This window comes from Manis pentadactyla, chromosome 2 (genome assembly GCF_030020395.1).
Source record: "Manis pentadactyla isolate mManPen7 chromosome 2, mManPen7.hap1, whole genome shotgun sequence".
NCBI lineage: Eukaryota > Metazoa > Chordata > Mammalia > Pholidota > Manidae > Manis > Manis pentadactyla.
This window is the reverse complement of record NC_080020.1, coordinates 44,068,192-44,082,753: the sequence shown is the minus strand read 5'-3', so window position 1 is coordinate 44,082,753 and position 14,562 is coordinate 44,068,192. Positions and strand designations below refer to the sequence as shown.

At 49.1% G+C, this 14,562-nt stretch overlaps 2 protein-coding genes across 3 annotated transcripts in view; one reads left to right on the top strand and one right to left on the bottom strand.

Moving 5' to 3' along the window:
• KCNIP1 (potassium voltage-gated channel interacting protein 1) overlaps nucleotides 1-14,562 on the bottom strand; it is a 318,647-nt gene that overhangs the window by 290,025 nt on the left and 14,060 nt on the right. The window lies entirely within an intron of this gene.
• Nucleotides 1,407-12,904, top strand: KCNMB1 (potassium calcium-activated channel subfamily M regulatory beta subunit 1). Of its 2 annotated transcripts, none has more exons than XM_036884792.2 (4): nucleotides 1,407-1,543; nucleotides 3,575-3,732; nucleotides 5,170-5,341; nucleotides 9,786-12,904. In XM_036884792.2, the coding sequence occupies exons 2-4, from the start codon at nucleotides 3,599-3,601 to the stop codon at nucleotides 10,050-10,052; spliced, it is 573 nt and encodes a 190-aa protein (XP_036740687.2). In that variant the 5' UTR covers nucleotides 1,407-1,543; nucleotides 3,575-3,598; the 3' UTR covers nucleotides 10,053-12,904. The 2 variants fall into 2 exon arrangements, with proteins under 2 accessions (XP_036740687.2, XP_036740686.1); XM_036884791.2 differs by having other exon boundaries at nucleotides 1,410-1,543; nucleotides 9,854-12,904.

Genomic DNA, 14,562 nt, shown 5'->3' with positions numbered 1-14,562 from the left:
TGGAAAATCACTCCTCCTGGGATTCATTCCAAGACCTGTATCCCTCATTGTCAAACCACCTGCAAGGTCTGAGGCCTTAAGAGACCCTCTTTGCTATGATATGTTCATTAAACAGACACTTGACTTTCCTTTTAATATGGCTCAAATTGGAAAGGGGCAGGGGAAGGGGCTAGAGAGTTTGTGGAGGCCTGAAAGGCTGCTCTTGTTTAAGGGCCTGATGGGCTAGCTGCCTCAGGGCAGTGGAGAAAGGAGTGTGGGAGGGGACAGAAGTTATTCAGCAGGCTCAGCTGGCCTGCACCCCTACTCCTCAGGGACTGGAGGACCTCTGGAACTTCAGGTAGTGGGTGACTGTATAACGGAAGTGAGCTTTTATGTCTTATAGCAGCACCAGGCTCTGAAGCAACAGCCCTGGCTTTGCTATCTGGAAAGACAGCTTCAAATGGCCCTGGCCCTTAGAGCAAGGTAATGGTGGATTAGTAACTTAAGGTCTCCAAGGCTCACATTCACTGTCTTCATCTGACCACTGGGTAAAGTTAGGGGTAGAGGCATGCTGACTACTAGCATCATGCCTGATACCTGGAGAGGCCCAATATATGGGGGTTGTTTTGTCTCTGATTTTTAATCCTTAAAACAATCACTTCACAAATGAGAGATTGGAAAATCTAAAAGCATGTTTTTGCCTGCAAATGCTGCTGCTCACTTGCCACAGTGGTAGGCACAAACATCTGTCCATGAGCCCAAACTGTAGTTTGACATCTCTGGGAGGCTGCCTGGCCTAGCAGAGTGTCCCTGGACTGCAGTGGGGAGAAGCAGCTATGCAGCTCTCACTGATCCCAGCTTCTGCTTGGTGGGTCTTTAAAAGATAGGTTTCCCTTCCCCTGCCCCAAATCTCCACCATCTCTTACCCTCATTGCTACCCTGAACAAAGTAAAATTAAAAAATCCCTATAGCACAGAGGAGAAAATTGAGGCTCAGAGAGGTGCTGTGATCTGCCTGGGGTCACACAGCAGGCAGGTGCCAAAGGCAGGAGGGTTCGGTGCTCCAGGGGAGATATTCCAGCCCCCCAGTGGCTGGCAAGTGCGACTCCTTGGAGCTTTAACTCCTCCTCCCTCTGCCATGTCAACAAAAGGAAAACCATTTCCCTTTCCTGGCTTCTCTGCCAGCCCAGAAAGACCGAGTGAAGAGGAATTGTCTCCAAATATACTGGATACTCTTCCCTGGCTCCTCAGTTTTGCTGTCTGTTGTTTGTAATCTGTTTCTCGTGAGACGCTGGGACTTGCAGGTGTGGGGGCCTGGGTGACAGCTGTGCTCCTCTGGGCTGGGTACCTGCTCTCCCAAGTTTGTATCCCAGGGCTGTGTGCTCAGACTTGACCATATTTGGGCATGGAGGCTCGTCCCAGATGGGGACCAAAGGCCGCTTCCCCAGAGATGGGCTGGGAGCCCAACCTTCCTGCTGGAGCTCAGGCAGCCTCTTTTAGGGGTGGGGGCTGGGAGCCAGGCAGAAAGAAGCTGCCTGCCGAAGACTCCAGCGCCCCGGGAGACTGTGAGTACTGGGTCCGAGAGCACTTGGGATGTGGTTTCTCCAAAGAGGGGCTGGAGTGGGGAGATCTTTGAGGAGGGAGGCCGGTAGAGGGAACTCCCTTCTTCGAAGGGCTGTCTGTCAGGATTCTGGGCTCCAGGAAGGCTGACATCGGTGTCACTGGGGACTAGAACTGCTGGCGTCTGGGCCTGTGGTCTGATGGCCTGCTGGGGGCAGGGCAGCTGCAGGGCAGAGTCCCTTGAGTAGTTCAGTCCACTTGCCCTCAGGTAGCAGCTCCCAGAGCAGCCAGAGGGCAGCAGCCTAGAGATTAGGAGCAGTCCTGGCACGTCACCAGGGGAGGGGTGGGACAAGAAATAGTCTCAGCAACAGCACTGAGGACGTGGGCTCCAAGCCTTCAGGGCTCCCTTTGTTAATGGTAATAGCTAATACTTATCAAGGGCTTGTGTTGGGCCAGGAACTATGATAAGTATGTGATATTTAATGTATCATTTGATCTGTATCAGAACTCTCTGAGGTAGGTACTATTATTCTTTCATAATCACGTGGTTGCCAACTGACAAAGCCAAAATTTGATCCCATGTCTTTTGACTTCACATTCCTAAGGAAGAGGATCAACACAAATACCAGGTCACCCAGGAGCCTGCCTTTGCCTTTCCATCTTTCCTAAATCCATCCCAGACCAGACGACTTTTCTGAATGGGGAGCTATATCCAAAAAAGTCCACAGATATTTAATAACTCTCAAAACCAAGAAGTTCTTCCTGGAGTCTAACTGAAATATCTGCAAACAAACAAACAAAACACTACAAAAAAAAAAGTTAGAGGAAGGCTATGGGGCAACTCATAGGACAGATGCAAAAGCCAGACAGCTCTGGCTCTGGGCAGCACACAGGTGTCAGAGCCACGCTCCTGGAGGGTCTCATGCCCCCTGGGAGGGCGGGACTGTGCTTGCACTGGGGTGAGATGGATCCCTAGGAGAAAACGAGGGGCTCCTGCTTGTAGAAGCCAGGAGGATGAAGCCGCCTGGTGCTTCAACCCATTCTGCTTTGGCTCCTGGGTGGCTCAAGCCCTGAAACAAGAGAGCAGGTGCAGAGCACGTGCAGCAGCCACTGCAATATTCTTGCCTGAAGTAGGTAGGTGGTCTTTACAAGGTCCTGACTGTTGGGCCCTCCTGCCATCCCCGCTGCCCTGCTATGCATTCCCTGCATGCATCTCTGGGCCAGTCAGCCCTGCGGTGGGACTGTTTCAGCAGAACTGTGAAATGCTCCAGGTTTTCTGAGCCAAGTGTCCCAGGAGAAAGTGCAGGGATGCCCCACCTCTGCTGCTTACTGTATTAGCTCATCTCACTGTATTAGTTTCCTATTGCCACAAACTTGGTGGCCCCAAACAATAGAAATCTTCTTGCACACAGTTCTAGAGGCCAGAAGTCCAAAATCAGCAAGGTGTCAACAGGGTCCCACTCCCTCCAGAGGCTGCAGGGGACAATGTATTGTTTCTTGTCTCCTCCAGTTTCTCATGGATGCTGGCACTCCCCAGCTTGCAGCCACACCAATCTGATCTCTCTTTCCCTAGTCAAATCACACCTTCCCTTCTTCTGTGGCTAATGTCCCTTTGCCTCCTTCTTTTAAGGACACTTGTGATTACATTTAGGGTCTACATGAATAATCTCCCCATCTCGAGATCCTTAACTTAAAGTCTTTGCCATGCGAAGTAATAGTCACAGATTCCAGGGCTAAGAACATGGGCCTCTTGGAGGCCATTATTGAACTCACCACATGCTGTGTGACCTTGGGCAAGTTGTTTTACCCCTGTGAGCCATGGGTCTGTTATCTTTAGAATGGGGATAATGATACTTACCTCTCAGAGCTGGTGGGAGGCTTACATGGGGTCAAAAAAGCCCTCTGAAGTTGCACAGTTCCATATAAAAATAAGGGGTGATGTTGATATCTGCATATCCTCCCCTGACCTGTCCTCCCATCAGTCAATTTTTTGTCATGTGTGCTGATCTCATGTTTATTTGACTCTGTGGCCCTAGAAATGATCACTGTCCCCAGTGGAAATGGGGAAGAAGTTGGTGATGGCCCAGAAGCGGGGAGAGACTCGGGCCCTCTGCCTGGGTGTGGCCATGGTGGTGTGCGCCGTCATCACCTACTATATCCTGAGCACCACCGTGCTGCCCCTCTACCTGAAAAGGTACCAAACCTGCTGGCCTGCTGCTATGCTCCAGCCTCTCCCTTGAGGCTCTGGTCTGCTAGGAACCCCAGCCTTCCTTCTACTCCTCCCTTTGACCCTCTCACCAGGCAGGGAGGTCTGCACAATCTTCATGCTTAGAGTCAAGGGTTCAAGTGCAGGGAGGGTGGCCAGACTAGGCCCTGCTTGTCTAGCATTCTGGGACTTGGGGGTAGAAGATGCAGGAAGACTTTCTCATAAGAAACAGCAAAGATTGAAGCAAACACTCCAGTGTAAGTTTGATTCCTGGAGGAATCAGGGAGGGCCAGAATATTTTGTAGCTCATCTAAACAGTTTGATTCACTCTGCAATTTCCTGGTCAGGTGGGCATCTAGTCTCCTGTTGAATATTTCAAGTGATGGGGAGCTCACTACCTCCTGTGCATACCATTTCATTGCAGGGCTTTTCTGATAATTGTCTATCCTGAGCTAAAATCTATTCCCCTGCAGCTCTACTCTGGAATCTCAGAGAATGTTTTATGCGGTTGCTCTCTGACATGTCAGCCAGGTGAGCTTTTAAAGGAAAAGCTAGGAAGTTCCTGACGCATACTCCATTTGGAACACTGTTCTCTCCGCTTGCTCCTAGGATAAGTCTCAGACCCTTGCCTCTGGGCATGTCTCAGCTGCTGATAGCCCCCTCTGTCTCGCTGTGTGTTTCCTGTCTGATAAATGGGGGATGAGTCACAGGTGATTCACTCCTGTGTTGTTGAGCCTGCTAGCCTCTCCTGGGCCTGCTTCTGGTTGGAGCAGTTACAGGCTGGGAGCAGTTCACTCAGGTAACTGACTGAGGCACTGCTCAGAACAGCTGTGTGTTTCCAACACCTTATCATCAGGTTAAGTGCCATCCTCACCATCTTTACCAGCCTGGCACAGATAAACCCTTTTTAGATCTACTCTTTTTGCACGGATTCTAAAGCTGCCCAAACCTGGCTTTAGGTCCTGTGTGGCTTCAGAAAAGTCACTTAGCCTTTCTGAACTTCTCTTTCATAATCTGCAAGATAAAGGTGACATGGAAAAGGGATTCTCAGGTCTGGCTGCTCATTAGAATCACTGTGAGGAGCTTTTAAAAAAAAAACATACCAGGGCTTGGGCCCCATTTACCTTGGAAATTCTGATTCACTTGTTCTGGGATGTGGCTTGGACATGGGACTCTTTAAAAGCTCCCTGGATTTTGGTGAGCAGCCAGGATGAGAACCATTTATGTAGGTGGTGTTCAAGAGGCCAAGAACAATGATATTCTGATTCTGTGATTCTTCCCTTCGGTCATGCTCCTCTAGTGCTGGGTGCTTACGGCAGGATGAGGGTCCCAGCCCTGAGTCTCTCTAAAGGGGTTCAAACCAGGTGCACTGTGCCATCCAGGCTCTGAGATGTATATGTGTGTGTGTGTGTGTGATCTTCCCAGCGTGTGGAACCAGGAATCCACGTGCCACCTGATTGAGACCAACATCAGGGACCAGGAGGAGCTGGAGGGCAAGAAGGTGCCCCAGTACCCATGTCTGTGGGTCAACGTGTCAGCAGTGGGCCGGTGGGCGGTGCTATACCACACAGAGGACACACGGGACCAGAACCAGCAGGTACCAGTGTGGGTGGGGGGCTGTCACATCTGCTTACCCCAGCAGGTGTGTGGTCCTGCCCCTAACTGTCTCTCAGTCCTGCTCTGGAGAGCAGAGGCTCAGAAAGATGAGTGCCCCGGACCAGGGCCCGCGGCTGGTATGAAGCCCAGGTAGGAGCCACTCTTCTCTGTTAGGCTCAGACAGACCTGGGTTCGATCCCTGCTCAGCTGCTCGCTGGCTGTGGACCTGGGGCAGGCGCAGGCCATTCCTTCAGAGCCCCTCTAAGACTCAGTCTCCACCCCTGTTGAAGTGCTGTTATGAAGTCAGACTGTATGTAACATGCCAAGCTCGCTGCTGAGAAGAAGCAGTTTTAGGGTTATTACTTCATTCTGTAAAGTGAGTCAAATGAGACCAGACCAGGCTGACCCCACTGAGGAGAGCCCTTCTGACCTCCCAGGGCTGGAGCCTCTGGAGGGCAATGCTTGGGAGATGTTCCCACCACTGACTCCCAGCCTGCGTCCTCTGCCCACCATGGTGGCCCCTCCCTTAGGAAATACGAGTTAGCCCATATCCATTCATTAACTGACTTATTCACTCAACAGTCACTGTGCACCACCTGTGTTAGGGGCTTTGGACTCAGGAGAGAGCATGTGCATGAACTAAGACCTAGTGGGGGACTCAGTGCCATGGCGAGGAACAGAGAAAATTATGGGGTGACAGGAGGGAGTGACATTTTCCAGCCAACAGCAAGGTGAGGGTATCAGAAAGGCTTTTGGGCTAGGCTTTAAAATTTAGGGAGGTACTGGACACACAGCAACATGGAGGGCGGCAAACATGCGGAGGGTGGGCACAGGCAAGGCATGTGGAAGGAAAGGCTGGGTAGACACCAGGATCCAGAGACAGCTGCAGAAAATGACACAGGATGGGGTGTAGCAGGCAAAGACTGCAGGGGAGGGTAGAGGTCTGCTCCCAGAAGACCTCGACACTACCCCGTTACAGAATTAAAAAGGGTTTTTAATGTTTTTGTTTTCTGAGATAAAAGTTTATGAAGAATGCTACAAGTTATGGATAATAATAATGGACTTAGGCATTTATGTTCAATCAGGATATATATTTTTTTAAGCGTTCAAAGTCTAGCATAAAGAAGGAAATTGGGGGAAGTGCTAAGCTTATCTGCAATCCACATTGTACCAAAAACACACTGGTTTGATCACATGAGAAGTGGAAGCTAATCCTGCCTATATAAGCATGTAATAAGAGCAAAGGCCAAGGCGGTCTGGTCTCTCTGATTCCACAAGGACTGGTCTCCTCAGTCTGAGCTCATGACAGATGGTGTTTCTTTGCATCAAAAGGCCAGAGCTTTACCTGGAACAAGTTCATTCCAAATAATGTTATGGCGCTGGTTTTCACAGAAAGTGAGTCATTCGTGTCTCTTAGCTCACCCCACAATTTCTAGAAGGTTCTACTGATTTAAGCAAACCATAAAGAAGGGAAATAGTAATGATATTCTGGCACTGTATAAGCTGTGCGCTTGTCATTTTTATTGAGGACTACCCAACTACAGAATTAAAATGTGACCATGCACATTGGTGCTCCTCACTGGCTGTGCATCAGGATCACCTGGAGAACTGAGCAAAACCTATACTAGACCAGCTGAAGCAGAACCTCTGGGCTCTCCAGGTGATCCGAAGTGTGAGCATTACTGCTGTGAAACACTGGGAGGCTTTCACGGGTCTGGGGCCCTGAGAGCATGACCAGAGGGGTGCAGAGGAGTGTGGATTCAGTGTCTGGGCAGAGAAGTGGGGGCCCAGCAAGTCAAATGCCCAGGATGGAGGCTGGCCTGCAGTAGGGATGCTGCAGTCAGAATCCAGTGGCGGATAAGCATCAGGGTGCCTAGGGGGACAGTGGGATCACTGGTGGTGCTGGGGGGTCATGGAGAAAAGTCTGGACTGTGCAAGGTGGCCAGACTTATCCTGTTGTCGCTAGCATGACTCAGCCTCCCAGGTGGAGAGAGAACCTCCAAGTGCCCCTGCACCAGCTGCTGCCAGGACTCCTGCCTCTTCTTTGGCATTTGATGCCCCCTGATTCATCCCAAGGAGCAAGAAGCAAATTCTCAAAGACAAGCAGAAGTGGTTGCTGGTGTGACAGGGGTCCGAACGGGTTGGCTAGCAGGCTGCCTCCCTGGACCTGAGGTTGTCAGCTCAGAGCAGCACGAGTCCAGGTGGTCCCCTGATGTGATCCGTCAGCAGCACGTGAGACAGGCCTCTTGCTGGCCCTGCAGGGTGAGCAGAGGCCCTCCTATCTTTCTTTAGCTGTGAGGTATAGGGAATCCTCTGGATCCATGTGTGACAGGCCAGGCAAGGCTTCGTGCCCCACCCTGACTCGGAGGGAAGGGGCCACCAGAGCCCATTTGTTGTTCCATGAGCCTTAGCTATGGGAGTTCTAAGCCGCATCCATGGTCTGTACTGAGGACAGTGATGTCACAGGGCTCTGGGGAAAGGTTGGGCATTTCAGACCTTTCAGACAACTTAGAGGTAGCTGGATCCAGGGGAGGGGAGAGAAGATGTAAGTAGGGCCCAGGCCTCTGGGATTGGACATGTAGTGCAAACTCTTGTCCAGTGTGTTGCCCAAAAACGCCTGCCAAAAGGGTCTGCGAAAGATTCCATGGGGTCCAGGCTGTGCACAAGCCCCCCCAGCTTGTCCATGGGCCCCTCTTTAAGTAGGGAAAGTAGGAGCTGGTATTGCAATTTGAGGGTTAAGTGACAATATTGTTATTTTTAATAATATTAGCCTCTCTCATTTATTGAGCATTTACTATGTGCTGGGCTCTGTGATGAGTGCTTTATATGCATCATCTCTGCTAATCCCAATGACAGCTCACTGAGGCACCCCCACAAACCTGTTTTACAAGGTGCAAAGAGATTGTGGCCCTTACCAAGGTCACACAACCCAGACCCAGGCCTGTCTGGCTTTGTAGCCTCACCTTTTCTCAGTGGGCTAAGATGCCCAAGGTCACAGGTAGAGGCACTGGCTAGGCCCTCTCAACTTGGGATTCTGACTCCACTTGCTACTGGGATGCCACCCTGTCCCAAAACTCTAAACGCCTGATTCCATACGAGCCTGCTGCTCCCCAGCCCCTGCTGCTCCCTGCCTGGCTGGGGACCTCCTTCTGGATGCAGTTCCCCGACTTCAGAGGCTGACAGGACTGTTGCAACCATCTTCTATACTGCTGGGCAAGTGCTGTCAGTGCAGGGAGGCAGCTCTAGGGGCCAGGCCTCATTCAAACCAGGGAGTAGCCGAGGCCTGGGGAGAAGCTGACTCAACAAATTTACCACTTCCATCTCACGATTGCAGTAGGCCAGTGGTCTCAAACTTTTATGCATGAAGGACCCACCTGATTGTTGAGCCCCCCACTCAGCCATACAGAATGAGCAGGAGCAGAAGCTTATGGCCAGTCCTTCAGGGAGAGTCTGCAGCAGGTGCAGCAGGGTACCACCCACGCAGAACATCTCCCAGGGCTCACGTGAGCAATAGTCAGACCTCCCAGGACAAAACAGAAATAAAATCAGGGTCCCCACTTTGTGCCTTCTCTGTAGAGCTTTCCAGCTGGACCTCATCTGACTAGGCCAGAGGTTGCTAATAACAATGATCAGTGTCAGAATTTAATGTGTACCATGCTCTGCCTGCACAAAGCTCTTTTAAATGCACTCTCTCTTTCTTTGGAGTCCCAGTGTCCAATGCCAGCTTGCCAACCTCTTTTGTTTGGCTCACCTCAGAGGGTTTTCAATTCAGATTTTTGCCAGCATTTAAAAATTACGAGAGTTCACATTGAAGTCTGGTTTTCAGGCTTCTCAAAAATGTCCAAAGCCTGGCACAATAGGTCTTCTGGATTGCATGGCATCCATTGTCTGGATGGAGTGATGACTGCCAGTCTGGATCTGCCTGGTTCTCTCCATGTCACTAGGCCCCTCCATTCCCTGACAATTCTCCTTGGTGTTACACAAGTTTCAGTTGACACCTATCATCTTCCCTCATCCGTGTCCTTGTGGACATCACCTGCACAAGCCCTATAGGTAACTGAGTACACGACCTCTGCCTTAAACCCAAATACAGAGCCCACTTGGCCTGTGTCACACATTGGTCTCCTTAGACAGTTAAGTTTAAAATCCTTTTTTAATAACAGCCTTTGAAAAAGGTATTGCTAGAAACTTATTTAAGGGGCGAAGATATGAAGGCTCAGAAAGGTGAGCGATTTGCCTAAAGTTCTACAGCCAGTGTGAGCAGGGCAAGGGCTCCAACTAGAACCGCGGCCTCCAAGTGTGCAGGGTGTACCCTGAGCAGCTCCGGGGCCACCATCCTCACCAACAATGCTGTGAAGGCACCTTCTAGGACAGTCAGTACCCAGCCTGCCAAGCTTCAGATGGCCCTGGCTCCAAAGCCATCACCTTGCTTTACTCCGTACCAGCCCTCGGCTCTGAGCGCAAGGCAGCAGGAATGTCCAACCCCATGGGTGCTGTTGCTTCTCCCCTCCAGTGCTCCTACATCCCGGGCAGCCTGGACAACTACCAGCGGGCCCGGGCTGATGTGGAGAAGGTCAGAACCAAATTCCACGAGCACCGGGTTTTCTACTGCTTCTCCACGAGTCAGGAAAATGAGACCAGCGTCCTGTACCAGCGCCTCTATGGACCCCGGAACCTCCTCTTCTTCCTCTTCTGGCCCACCTTCCTGCTGACCAGTGGCCTCCTCATTATCGCCATGGTGAAGATCAACCAGTCCCTCTCCATCCTGGCAGCCCAGAAATAGACCCATCCATGCCACAACACTGCTCAGGCTGCAGGGGACCTGGTGGGCCCCAGGCTGCACCCACTTGGGTACCCATTCCTCCTCCCCCTGCCTCCCCACTGTTTCCCTGCAATCCACTGCATGGGGCCTTTGGGCAATCTCTTTGTTAAGTCAATTCCTGCTCAAGAATGTACAGTGGCTCCTTAGTGCCTTGGAGGGCACAAGGCCAGCCAGTTATAGCTCTCCATTACCTGTCCCTACTCAACTGACTCAAACCCAGATCTACTGTGCCACCCACCACCCCGCAGACAATAATGAGTCTTCCCTCTGGGCCTGTGTTCTCGTGTTTGGCTTGAAGGCCTGCCTGTCCTGCCCAGGAAGCCACCCTGGGCAAAGCTCAGTTCCTTCTTTGAATTCCATAATGAAAACAACAGCGGCTCCCATGTGTAGGGCGCATTTAGAGTGTCGCTTGTTTTCAGGACACCAAGTGCCTATATGTAGTTTTTTTCCAATATTAATAAATATGGGTATAAGCTTTTAGTTATAAAATAAGTAAGTCATGTGATATAATTGGATGCGATACAACATAGTGACTTCAGTTAATAATACTGTAGTGTGTATTTCAAAGTTGCTAAAAGAGTAGATCATAGAAGTCCTCATCACAAGAAAATAAAGTATTACTATAAAAGGTGATGGATGTTAACTAGACCCATGTGGTGATCATTTTGGAGTATACACAAATACTGAATTTTTATGTTGTACACCTGAAACTAATATAATGTCGTGTGTCAATTATACCTCAGTAAGAAAACAAATATATAAAAATGTTATGTGTCAAAACATACCTTTATAAGAAAACAAATACATAAAAATACAATGAGGCAATAAGAAAACTATTAAAAATCATAAAAATATTAACAGTAGGATGATGGTTAATTTTAATTTTCTTCCTCACCCTTCTTTTTATTTTTGATACTTTTCTAAATTTCAACAGTAAGAAGGTTTGGTTTTGCTGTTTGTTTTTATGATTAAAAGCAACATCAGATACTATTTTGTAGAGTTTGAAAGGGTGAGTCCTCCACCTGGGCTGGAGAGGGTGCTGAGCTCCAACCAGAGACAGGGTTTTGGGAAAACACAATTTTAAGAATTGTCTATGGAGACAAGGTGACCACATAGGTGGAGATTCGTAATTTACAGTGCAGGTATTTACAAGGCACTGGCCCTGCAGGGAGCCGGTCTCTGACTTTAAAAGGGCATAACTGGAGGAAGCTGTCATCTCTATCATTAATACTCCAAGAAGTGTCCCTCGCTGTTCTCAGAGGAGTGTGGTGGGGTGGGAAGGGGCCCGACGAGGGGGCTGTAGCAATGCTGAGGGGATTCTGACATGGACTCAAGCCTGAGAACCACAGGTAGGGAGACCCAGTGCCCTGCTCCGGCATTTTGGAATGGGTAAGTGACTCCTTGGCAGGGCAAGTCCTGAGCTGGATCAGAAGGAAGGCTGGTGTCTCTGAAGTTCCTTTTGGAGCTGTGCTTCTAGGCACAGCCCCTGGATGTAGGTTCTGTCTCTGCTTCTGCCAGATTTAATCTCTGATCCTCAGTTGTTTCATCTACAAAAGATAGATTCCTCCTGTGGGTGGTTGGGGGTGCTGAACGGAAGTAGTACGCAAAATGGAAGCTGTTGTTAATAACAACAATAAGTAATGAATACACAGAGACTTCCAGAAGAAATTATACCAACAATAATATTAACCAGCATTTATTTGTACTTGTGTAGTATATGCCTGGCTCTGTGATAAGCCATTTTGCCTCACAAAAATTCAGGTACTACTGAACTCATCTTGTAGAGGAGAAGCAACACAGAACAGTGTTTATGTATGTAGACTTGCCATGTGGACTGCCTGCGTTCAAATACCCAAACCTGCCATTCACTAACTGGGTGACTTTGGACAAACACCCTCTTGGTGACTCAATTTTCTCATTTGCAAAATAGGAACTAATAATATTATTTTCTTTTTAGGGTTGTTATTAAATGACTTATTACGTAAGGTTCCTAGAATAGTAGCTGACACGTGGTAAGTACTCTATCAACATTATGAAAAACTGAGCCTCTAAGAGGTCATTGGTCAGGGTCATCCTATATGGAGCTAGGAATCAAGCCCCGGACTATGTGATTCCAGAGCTTGGCCTGTCAACCACAGTACTCAAACAGACTCAGCTGCAGAGCTGAGGGCCCCAGACACCCAAAGGCCCAGGGGTCAGGTGGGGAACAGCATTGCACCCCTGGAGCCCAATGGTGCCCTAGTGTAAGTCAGGGGTCAGAGAGGGGAGCAGCTGGAACAAGCACCAACATCTCTCACTTCCAGCCAGGGAGCTCTGGTGCATCCCCTGCTCCCTTCCTCCCCCACGTCATTTGAGCACATTCCCTCCAAGGGGAGGTGGCACACTGTTCCCCAGAGTTTCTCCCTTCTGAGACCAGGGAAGCCTCAGGAGTCCCCTGAGTGTTCTAAGAATGTCTCAGTGGTGATGTTGTACTACAGTTTGGTAAGATATTATCAGTAGGGGAAATTAGGCAAAGGGAACATGGGGGTCTCTCTGTATTATTTCTTACAACTGTGTGGGAATTTGCAGTTATCTAAAAAGATTAAGTTTAATTTTAAAAAAAAGAAGAAAAAATATCCCACCGTGAGTCTCACTTGAAGGGGCTCCTTTGCATCTGGTTTCTATGCACCTGCATTTGGGCTTAAAATACCCAAAAACTCAGAATACCCAACGAGCCTCTGAAGGTGGAAAGGCCATGTCTCTCTAGAAAAATTGGTGCCTGGGGATGCTTAGCCTCCCCTGCCCCATGCATTATTAAGATGACCTTCATTTGCTGTGACAAATGCCCTCCTCCTGTCAACAGACAGTGACCTAATTCTATCAAGTCCCACATCTGCCTGCTGCTCACAGAACTTCATGTAAGGGATGAGTGTGCAATAATGGGCATTAAGCATGGTGGAGTTAGACACGGAGGAAAAATGTGTTTTGGAATAATGGCTGCCTGGGAGCAGAGAGCCCTTGTCAGTTATTAATAAATCACTCCACTAACAAATATCTAGTGCTTCCACTGTTTTTGCTTTTCATCTCCTGGGCCAGTGGCTCATATCTGGGGAAGGGCACCTGCGTGATGCTCCCTGAGCCTCTCCTGAACTCAGACCTCCTGGGGGAGATCAGGGACGAGCGCTGGGGAGGGGCTGAAATGAGTCAGAGGCACCTGCTTTCAAGGAGCTCTCCACCCCCACCAACCCCCCACTTCCTAGCCCCTCCCCCACCATTAACAAGGATGTCCTTCATAGAGGAGCAAGTTCAAAATAGTGTGATATGAAGTATTAATAAAATCATAATTATTGTGACCTGCTGAAATAGTGCCAGCTTCCCCCCACAAAGTGACAATTCATCCAAAATTTTTCCTTATTTTAGAACTCCCTGGGACTGTAAACTGCATTCTTTCTATTGCTGATTGGCAGCACAGACTGATGCCCAAGGAATACCCATGCCTTTTGCATTAGTGCTGCATTTGGGGGTTTGAATTACATGACATTTTTGGGAATATGCTGTTTGAACAAAGTGTAGCTGCCCTGTACCTCCCCAGCTGCTGCCGTTTCGCACACAGGGAAAAGAGAACCATCATTGCAAGATGAGAAAGACAGAGAGAAATTCACTGCAGTTTAGTGTAGCAGTTCTCAAAGTGGAAGCTTGCAAGGTCAAAACTCTGTTCATAATAATATCGAGATGCTCTGCTTTTTGCTGGATTTCCACAGCTCTCCCTTCCCACTCATATAAAGCATGTGTTCATCAGCCAGCTTCCTTAAAGGATTCAGGGGGATGAGGAAGGGATGGATATAGATGCAAAACAAACAACTCCCAACCGAACGGTGGGCAAAGTCAGTGATTCATCCCAAGGCTTGCACCTTCCCCCTCAGTTTCAGAGCCTTTAATCGCCCACAGTCTCCATCCTCTTATGCCAAGTGCCCTCTTCCCTGATACACATAAAATAAAAACAGCAGCTTGCTAAGCATACGCAGCTTCAAGACAGGCCTTCCCTCTCCCAGTGAGACTGTTGAATGGAGCCTCCTCTGTCAACCCTGGAGGCCCTGCTATTTGACTCATCTTTGAGTTTTCATATTCAAGTAGAAACTCATATTCTCTGTGGGCCCGGGGTTCTTTAAAGATCATCTAGTGCTTCCCTACTTTAATGTGGTGCTTGACCCTGCCCTAAAACATTCCTCTTTAGTGACAATCTGCATCAACATCTCTTTTGAGGAATAACTCACTGCACCAGAAGGTAGACACTTCTATTCTGGGACATACTTAGCAAATCACACACAAGAATCTGCCATCCCAATGAATAATAAGAGCTAACATTTGTTGACCACCTGTAGCCCCGAATCTGGTCTAAGCTTTTACATGTATTGCTCATT